Genomic DNA, 10,141 nt, shown 5'->3' with positions numbered 1-10,141 from the left:
CGTGGGGGTGGAAGGGGGCGTCCCGGGACCTCGGAGGGTGGGTAAGGTAAGCAGGGCTCAGACAGCTGCTGTGAAACCTGGGGAAGGGGGGGGGCAGAAAGAGGAAACATTTAAATGCTGCACTTCTTGTTTTCTTTTGTTTTTGTTGCCAAACAACGAAGATACTTTCAAAGATGTTCAGGGCCTGGTTTCACAAAGCGGGATTACCCAGTTAGCCGAATAACTGCAGTGCCCTCCCAAATCTGGAACACGGACTGAAGTAAAAAGAGCTGTTCTGGGTTTTACTCAGCGCAGTTATCCAGCTAACTCAGTAATTCTGCTTCTTGAAACATCCCCTAGCTGAAAAACATGCATTTTGAGGAGACTTTTTGACGGTGAATTTTAGCCACAACACAACCGTGTTTTTGGGTTCCCCTGGGATATCACACATGATCTGAGAATGCAGCAGACAGGATGTGCGCAACACGCAGGGGGTTCATCTCCAGTTCACGGTCCAAATTAGCACATTTAACGCAATTAGCCAAGAGACACAAGTGACATGTCCTAGACATGAGCACCAGGTGTCACCATCAGATATAAAAAGGCTGGCTAAAGGCTAGCTATTGGCCCATCCATTCCAGAGGGCTCCACGGATGGGCCAATAGCAGCGGGTCTCGCATCGCTGTCCCACGATGACATGGCATGCACGCTCTGGTGACCTCCTGAGAATCCTGCCCCAGGTGGGGGGGGGGGGGTGCTCGGTGCCAGGCAGCCCATTCCCACGGGGGTCATATTAATGGTGCCTGGGCAATCGGGCACGTATGCCTGACAAAACAAGGGGGGTGTACCCCCCAGTACACCCACCCCGCCCAGCTAACCCATACCCACCATCGCTCATAGCCAGTGCATTTTTTTTTAATGCAGTGAGTTTTTCTTTAATTCTAAGTCAGTGTTCTAGAACTCCGCTGCTTTCAGTCACCAGCAGCGATTGTGACATCATCAGCATTAGAATGCTCACTTAAGAACATTCCGACCACGTATGTGTGACTTCACACCTCAAGGGCTCACTGGGGAAGAACACTTGCTTGACGCGTCTGAAACTGACAAGGCCCAGATTAAATTAGGGTGGTTCTGGGCTAGTGGCGAAAGGGGGAATTTTGGCCTCGTTGAAAGGGAAGTAGAATGATAAAAATACACCCTGCGTATTTGCGGGCGAGCTGCTATATTGAGAGAGAGCGAGAACGGGCCTGATGTTCGCACCCACTGGCTTCCTTCCTTCAACCCAGTGTGGAGTTTACCTTCATATGTAGTTTGTCATCTGCTTTCATCAAGTAAAAACACACAACAAACTCACTTGAAATATGTATATTTTTACGATGGTCGTGACTGTGATATGGGTTCAAGTTTCAAGTCGCCGATCGAAAATTTGCTTTAAACCTTTCAAGGCATGAGATCACAAAGATAACTGATCAGGTCGTGACTGAGCATTCTAATGCTGATGTCACAGTCACTACTGGTGGCTGAAAGCAGCGGAGTTCTAGAACACTGACTTAGAATAAAGAAAAAATTTTTAAGAAAAAAAAACATTCCAAAAAAACCGACTCTTCAGAAGGTTTCCGTACTGAAGACACACTGACCTGTGCTCGGCACCGTAGGCGTTGTCGGCGTGATTGAGGGGCGGGCAGGGCACGGCGAAGGGCGGGGTCTGGCTGTGGAGCGCGAGCGTCCTCTGATTGTGCGCGGCGCCCTGAATGGCCGCTTGCCCGTGCAGGGGGCGGGGTCCCGGCGTCTGGGGGCCGGGGACGGCGGGAGGGGTCTGCTCGTGGAGCGGGCGGGCCCCTGGCGTGTGGGCGGAGCCACACGGCGAGACGGGCGTCGAAGGCGGAGTCAGTGGTTTGAAGCCCATGGCAGGCTTCCTGTCATAGGCACTGCAAAGGGACGGAAAAAGGGATCACATGACCACCGGGCGCCATTTTGCAGCCATGCGCAGGTGAGGCTGGAAAGGCAGACCTGTGGCTCACCTGTAGCTGTAAAGGCACTTCTCTCCATAGGGCCTGAGGTTCGGGTCCTGGCCGCAGGGGGACAGCTCTTTGGAGGCACTCTGCTCGCGCTTGATCTTGGTGGGGGGGGGTCCATGAAACACCACTGTGGGCACACAAAGGGGGGGGAGCGGCGGGGTTAATCTCATTACAAATTGCACACAACCATTTTACATCACGTCCTGTCTTGGGCATTAAGGACACTTGCAGGGGTCCAGCATCTCCTGCGGTCTGGGGCGCGTGGGGGTGGAAGGGGGGGGCGTCCTGTGACCTCAAAGGTAATCACTCACACAACTTTCACATATTTACACAGCTGGATATATACTGAAGCAAGTACAGCTCCCAAGGGCACAGCGGTAGTGCCCTAAGTTGGGATTCAAACCTGCAACCCCTGGCCTAGGAGCACGGTTCCCTTAAGCACTCAGCAGTCAGTTTCAAACACACCCGTGCGTACGGGTCTGTGCCTCGGGGTGCTTTTATCACCGCCAGGTACACGCGGCGTAAACACAAAGGTTTCCATCAGGCTGAGTCAGAGCCAGAGGCAGAGCAGAGCGTGCTGAACCCCAGCCCCCCCCTCCCTCCTGACTTCCATTACGGGGCGATCAATACTGATGAATCAGAGTGGCTGTAACTGGACGCGTCCGAATGATTTTCCTCCCCCGCGCTGTAACCATTATCCGCGCGGTCTTCTCCTCGCCTCCCGTTTTCCACGCCACATAATGGCCGGGGAAACTCGATCCCGAGCCGGGCGCAACCGGAGCTCGATAAAGCACAGCCCGGTGTCCACGCGCTAACGAGCTAACGCTGCTGCACAGCCCGGTGTCCACGCGCTAACGCTGCTGCACAGCCCGGTGTCCACGCGCTAACGAGCTAACGCTGCTGCACAGCCCGGTGTCCACGCGCTAACGCTGCTGCACAGCCCGGTGTCCACGCGCTAACGAGCTAACGCTGCTGCACAGCCCGGTGTCCACGCGCTAACGAGCTAACGCTGCTGCACAGCCCGGTGTCCACACGCTAATGAGCTAACGCTGCTGCACAGCCCGGTGTCCACGCGCTAACGCTGAGCCCGGTGTCCACGCGCTAACGCTGAGCCCGGTGTCCACGCGCTAACACGCTAACGCTGCTGCTGCTAGCGGGCTGGGGAGGGCCCTGTGTGTGTGTGTGTGAGAGAGAGAGTGAGTGTGAGTGAGTGTGCATGTGTGTGTAGTTGGTGAGTGTGAGAGAGTGTGTGTGTGTGTGTGAATGCACGTGCCTCAATACCAGACAGGCCTAAAGTTTGATGCAGTAACATGGGGCTGGGTACAGACTGGGCTGTTCCACACTCAGTGGTGAAGGAACAGATGCAAACGGCCCAGAGTTCAGCAGCGGCTGCGGGGTGCCTGGGTCAGGAGGTGCAGGCTGCCATGTGACCCCCTGGTGACTGCCTGCCCCCCCCCCCCAGCTGCAGGGACACGTGGGCCTGGTGAATAGGAGGCCTGTGTGCAGCTGGCATACTGCCAGGCTGCAGAGGCCCGTGCCAGCCTGTCTGCCAGATGAACACACACACACACACACACACATGCACACACACACACGCACGCATGCACACACACACACACGACCTCCGGCACGACCATACCAGCACACAGCAGGGTACCAGCATGCCCTGCACAGATGCTCCACTGTGCCCAGGCCCAGAGATCCCCCCCCCCTGCCCCTGCACACCCCCACCACCGCCCTGACCAGACCTCAGTCGCGTGTCACAGCCCCCCCCCCGCCAGTAATGAGTTACAGCTCCCCGCTGCTCCGACAGGCGCTGGCCTTTATTACCGTGGTTACCACACGCACACGACCGCACCCGAACGCCAGGGCAGGACAGACTAGCGCACCCTGTCCCCACGCTCCCCCCCCCCTCCCCCCACATCAGACAGACACACAAACACGCCGCTGCTGAAGGGGGGGGGGCCACCGTTCCACATCATTCAGAGACAATATTTGCCTTGGCCGCCGTGCAGAGAGCCAGCGCGGGAAAACGGAGGGAGTGAGAGCTCCACCCGGCAGAGAGACGAGGTTCCATTCACTTCATGGCTGGAAAAAACTACACTGCCCAGCATGCACTGCATGCCACGACAAACCTACAACTCCCAGCATGCCAGGCCAAAATTACCCCCTCCCAGCATTCACAGCACAGCTAGTCAAAACTATCCTTCCCAGCACACGCTGAATGCCTGGCCGAAACTACCTCTCCCAGCATGCACAGCACACCCAGCAGAGACTCCACCTCTCAGCATGCACTACATGCCTGGCTAAAACTACACCTCCCAGCATACACCGCATGCTAGTACAAAACTACAACTCCCAGCATGCCTGGCCAAAACGACCTCTCCCAGCATGCACAGCACGGCACGCCTGACCGAGACTCCCCCTCTCATCCCAGACTGTGCAAATCCGCAGAAAAAAATAAAAATCAGATTAGAAGGGCTTGCTCATGTAATGCCATCGACTGATCAAAAGAAACTCAGGGGCAGATATTCCGGTCAAGGACGGCTCATTAAAGAAGGGGGGGGGGGTCTTGGGAATCAGGTGCTAAGACTTCAGCGCAGTGGAAAGTGTTTAGAATTAGATGCTATGGCCATGTGTGAACAGGTAAAACTGGGGAACATGCATGAAGAGTAATCCATTATCTCCCCTGTGATCGAGGGTGCTTCTCTGCCAAACGCTCATCAGTCACATGACCAGGCGCACAGCTCTGTCTGATGTGGAGGGAGCACCGGGACGGGACGGGGGCGGGGTCGAGTCTGCCCCGCCCTGGCTGTCAGGTGCTGTCGTCCCTGCGCATTTTTACCTTTCTCTCAAAGAGTCACCTGGCTGAGAAGTGAAGTCTAAATATTTCATACTCCCAGAATGCCCATTGTTGGTAGGTTGCACCCTGAAGAGAAACAGCCCCCCCCCAGACATAAATAATAAACCACAGGTACTCACGGTTATCTGACTGGAAATCTGGGACAAACTGCTCGTCATCGGGAACCTGAGCTGTGGGTGGGAAGGGGGGAGGGGGGGGGGGGAGGAGACAGTAAAGAGTGTAAATGGAAAATAAACACAAAGCCTCCGCTTGATATGGTGAAGAAACGCCACTGAATCACCGTTTCACGTTCCCGCTTTCACCAACAGAAAGCTGCGCAGGACGTTCATGTTCCGTTTTTTTTTTTAAACAACAAAGTGGTGAGTCTTAGGGTTCTGACCTATGTGTATACAGTCTATGGAACTGATTTAGACTACATTGCGCGGGCATTTAGCGGGTAAGGGATTACATTTTGCGGGCATTCGGCGTAAGGAAAGGAACGCCCATCTCTCTGAAGCTGGGGGAATCCGCGTAACGGACAGAGGCCAACTCTTTATCGCCCGATCTCGATTCTACCAGACTGATTGAAAGACCGCATGGTGTTCCCTCGTTAATAACGTCCTGTTCTTTAAAAATGAGCGGCAGACTTTGAGCCGCTAATGGCTTTATATGGAATGGAACGGCTGTACCATTCGCGGCCTATAAATAAATAACCCCGAGCGAGCGCTGCTGTGAGAGTCCACCAGCGGGAGCTTATTTGTACCTGTGAAATATTCATGTTTTGCCCCTTTGTACGCATGTGAAGAAAGTAAAAATAGTGCAAATTCCACGCTCAAGTTAAACTTTAATCTGACCTTTTGGTCCCATTTTTCGGAATTCGATGCCCCACGGGCTTAATTGAACAGACCCCTCTCAATTAATGTGGTTTTTCAACTAACGCACAACAGCCGTGCTTTCTGAATGGTTTTTTTTCCAGTAAGCGACCAACAATATATCTAGGGAAACTGCAGCCGTGGAAACTGCCTTAAATTGACGTCACAGTAATTTCTTCCAAGAGCAGCGGCGGCGGGAGTCGAATTGTTCATTCCGTAATAGCCTACACTGCAGGCAGACAAGTAGCGGCTGCGAGCTCGGAGCAGATGTCGCGGAGAAAAAACACTTCCACTTGCTTCCTATGCTGAAGAAAGCAGCCGTTTAGCCCTGCCAAATTGGTGCCTAGTCAAGGGTCATAATGCTCCAAGATTGTGTGGAGCGCGGACAGCAGTTACAGCTGGAAGTTACAAAGACAGGAGGAAAAAGGACCCACTGACTACAATTACTGCTACCATTAAAATAATGAGTTCCGGTTTAACGCAACCACCGATTTAACGCAACCAGTGACAGATCTGGCTAAATTACACAATTGGGGGGGGGGGGGGGGTTAAACGACAAGTGGACAAAACTGACCTTCGGCAATCCATATTTCCTGCAGCTGACTGAGGTCCTGAAAGAGTTCTGTAGAGGAAACGGAGAAACAAAAGGTAAACTTTAAAGGGCGTATCTACAGCTTACGATCAATAAAGACTTTGCTCGCCGTAACAAAAACACTGGAACTGGCGAGTCACTGATAACAACGATGGATCCGCCCATTTTTTTTTGTTTTTTTTTTGTTGCGTTAATAGAGACAGAATCTGCCAATCATAACTTAGAGGCCTTTTCAGAGCTCCGCCCCCCAGGTCTGTCCCCGGAGCTGCGGGTCTTTGTTCGCAGCCCGGGATATGGCAGGCAAAGTTATAGGCCGCCGCATCAGACTAAAGCATTGCGCTGGTGTCCTCTGGGGACTGCGAAATGGCAGTTGGCTCAGATTACGACAGCCAGCCTGAACGAGAAAGTGGGCCTGAAAGAGGAAATCAGGCTCGATGAGGTCACCACTACTGCGTGGTCGATGATGGAATGACCTCAAGTTGTCGGGTGGACTTTAATGGACATCAAACGGTTTGCCCACACGCGGTACAGGCGACGCGAGAAACTGAGAGATGCAATTACCTTCTGTGTCCTGGGCCAGTTCAGTGTCCACAAACTTTCTCTTCCGGTCATTGAAAGGTCTGTCGCAAGGTTCTTCCACGTGAGACTTCTGCTGCAGGAAAAAATAAGTTAAAAAAATTGCTTATTCGCCTTTTAGATTGTGGGTGCAAAAAAAAAAAAAGGTTTATACCCAGTAGTCTATGTGAGTGCGGCAAAGCATCACCTGCATTCAAAATAAGAGCTAATTTACTTGAGTGGTTTCCCTCTGGCCACGTTCCAAATTTAGACAACTGAATTAAATACAGTTAAAGGAATGACTACTTACACTGGGGGGTAACATAAAAGGGACCTGCTGGTCGTAAAATCCGTCCATGTTGCCGGGGTTTGCTGAGATTCCCAGCTAATGGTCTTCGCTTGAAGCGACGGGCAAGGCAGTAAGGTTTATGCTTGTCAGTTCCTCCTAAAGCGTCGACAGAGAGAGAGAGAGTCGAACGTAAGAATCCGTCCAGCTCTGTTCAGTCAGGTTGTTCATTTTGACATGACCAACCCGAACAAGACAATTGTTCTTTTGATCTCCCTTCGAGGATTCGCTCGTTCAAGTCTTTGTTATCTATTACAACAGCCCGTCTAAGAAGAGCGCGTGCTGGTTTAGTCCGCTCGTACATTGTAAACGAACCAGGTCATTACGGATGTAAAGCTTACATAAGCAGAATCCGCCATCTGTGTCAGTGATTACAAGTCAAACTAATCACATAATGCAGCATGCAAGGCAAATCCCCCCCTTTCGTTTTACGTTTACACGGTTTTACAGTTAAGTCTAGTACGGTTAGCAACAGAAATGCAACAGCATATACTTCAAACCGCGGAGTGCACGAGGCGTTTGTTTAAACCTTTAAAGAAAGTGACGGCGATGCAAGGCTGGCAACATGGAGAACATAATGTATATGTATGACTACAGTATTTTTAAAAAATCATCAGCACCCATAATACCACAGTAAGCTCCTGAAAACAACTACAAGGACACATAGGTTTGTAATTCAACTATTTAGTTAAATATAGCGAAATGTAACGCTGCTGACATATTGGAGCATGATGCAAGAAAGTCTGCCAATAAACACGCGCAACAGCTGTGGAAAGCGCGAGGACTAAAGTAGAATTGCTTTCTACGCTGGCAGCGCTGCGTATTGGGCACTCACGATCGCACGAGTCACATCAAAGTCATCCCGATCCGTCATCGGTTGACCAAAAAAAAAAAAAAAGATCCTTTTAAGTCAACAGTGACACACACTGTAACAATTTAGGAAAGAACGCGTACAATGGGGTCAGAGAAAGCATACGCGTTGGATATGAAGCAAAGTCCTTATTTTGCTGAAATCATATGATCAAATTACTCCAATGACCCAAACAACAACTCGGCTGAAAGAACACGTCTGTGGGTGAAAGCACAGGCTAGTTCGGGAGACCAACGAACAATAAAGCCAACAATTCGACGAGGGCGTGTTTCTCTGCTAATTAATAACGGAGACGATCAACGTTTTCCCCTCACCATCAATTATGACAGCCAACCAACATAAACCAAACCTCAGAAATTCAGGTTAAAAACATTTTATCAAGATTCACTTGGTAACCTACTGTAACACGTAGGCAGTGTGTGCACTTTTGGTTCAAACACTTGACAAGAAGAGAATATTTGTTAATGCTGCTCTCACAAAAGTGATTTGGATTTAAAAATTTAACCCCAGCCCAGACAACAGAGTGGACCCTTTGTGCAATGGGCAAGTTATTGGCTAACCTGAGGTAAATCTACCTCCCTAAGCAGCGTTAAATATTGCCCCAACTTGGACTCCTGCGCTCAAAAGATCACGGCTCTGTAAAGGGGTATCGTCTTTAAATAATCTCACAGCTTTAAAAGTCTCTACTGTCTTAATTTTATATAGCCAATTAACTTTACTGGCTCATGCTATTATAAAAATGAAATAATGAAATAATAAAAAAGTGGCGTAAGCGCACCCAAATGGTGGACAATTACATAAACCATAAACAAAAAAAGAATAGGAATTCAACGCATTTCGGCTCGCTGAAACGTATTGCATCTAACCAAATATCCACAGTCCACGAAAGCGTTAAAATCTCACATTAAAGCAATTACAGTTTTCGGTGAAAAAAAAACCCAACACCCCCCTCCCTTCATCCCCTCTCTTTTCACCCTCCTCCCCCCCCCCCCATGGCCCCTTGTTTTTCTCAATGAAGTGAAACTCGATCCGTCCGCAACACAGAAAAAAAATCGGACCTCTCCATTCATAAAATCGCAAACAGCCAAAGCTCCACTGACCCCGCTGATAACACAAAGCAAATTCATGCACACGCAGTATAAACAGATAAACCACAGGGCACAGCAATCACTTTTTTTTGCTCGAAAATAAAAAGCATCGCGCAACTTAATGCAAAGCAACAGAAAATGGTTGCCAAAGTAAACGTTCAGTTGGAGAAAATGGCGTTCGCTTTCCTTCAAAGCACTGGGTATAGCAACCAGGCTAAATTTGCAGTTGCAAGTCCGTGTAACTCCAAGAAATTCGCGGAAATACTTCTCAAGTAGGCTAGATTCTGTTTCAGGCTTAAACATTTTGACCGTTATTTGCAAATCACGAAACTCACCCGCAATGTGTTGTACTGATTCCCTTGGCGTGCCGAAACAATACGATGTTTTTTGTTTTAATCCCACACGATATAAAACGGCGTCTGGTCTCTGATCAACTGATGCGTTCCGTTCGACACGCAAAACTTGAATGAGGTTTTCTCAATGGATGTGCTGGCTTTTCCCAGGGGCTCGCGTTGGGCGCTGAGGTGCAGGCTGATTGGCTCGTTGATATTGTCATTCAAGAGGCTCACCAATGGGCTTTCGAGTGTGGCGAATTATTCATGAGGAATTCAAGGACCAATCGCAGCATGGGTCTGGCCTACTTTTATGAATGACTGGGTTTCATTCAAGAAAAGATGTTTTCCAACCACGGACATAGAGCCTCTTAAAGAGACAGGCACCAAAGTATAACCGCAAATTCCATGGGATTCAATACAAGCACCGAGTGGGAGTTTGTTTACGACTTTTCTCTCCGCGCTTAACTGCGAAATATAACTGCGACTTACTTTATCTCCCCCGTGAATTAAATTCAGAAAACATATTTAGAAGTATGAATCATCGAAACTTTAAGAAAATATAACAATTACCTCCAGAGAACAAAAAATACCCATAACTCGGAAAATAATGACCTGGAGAATTGAATGTATGTCTATAATGTTG

At 49.9% G+C, this 10,141-nt stretch overlaps 1 protein-coding gene across 1 annotated transcript in view; it reads right to left on the bottom strand.

Moving 5' to 3' along the window:
- The window catches only part of etv5a (ETS variant transcription factor 5a), a 15,772-nt gene extending 6,117 nt beyond the window's left edge, over positions 1-9,655 (bottom strand). The window contains 10 exon segments of the mRNA XM_064329645.1: positions 1-14; positions 16-68; positions 1,177-1,196; positions 1,630-1,907; positions 2,001-2,124; positions 4,980-5,030; positions 6,286-6,333; positions 6,865-6,955; positions 7,169-7,303; positions 9,499-9,655. The exon segment at positions 1-14 is cut by the window's left edge and continues 237 nt beyond it. Of these exon segments, the coding sequence (XP_064185715.1) occupies positions 1-14; positions 16-68; positions 1,177-1,196; positions 1,630-1,907; positions 2,001-2,124; positions 4,980-5,030; positions 6,286-6,333; positions 6,865-6,955; positions 7,169-7,216 (727 nt within the window). The 5' untranslated portion in view covers positions 7,217-7,303; positions 9,499-9,655.
- Positions 9,656-10,141: the final 486 nt, after the last annotated feature.

The sequence above is a fragment of the Anguilla rostrata genome, chromosome 3 (assembly GCF_018555375.3).
Source record: "Anguilla rostrata isolate EN2019 chromosome 3, ASM1855537v3, whole genome shotgun sequence".
NCBI lineage: Eukaryota > Metazoa > Chordata > Actinopteri > Anguilliformes > Anguillidae > Anguilla > Anguilla rostrata.
Note: the sequence above shows the minus strand (reverse complement) of the source record. Positions and strands in the feature narration are given on the sequence as shown.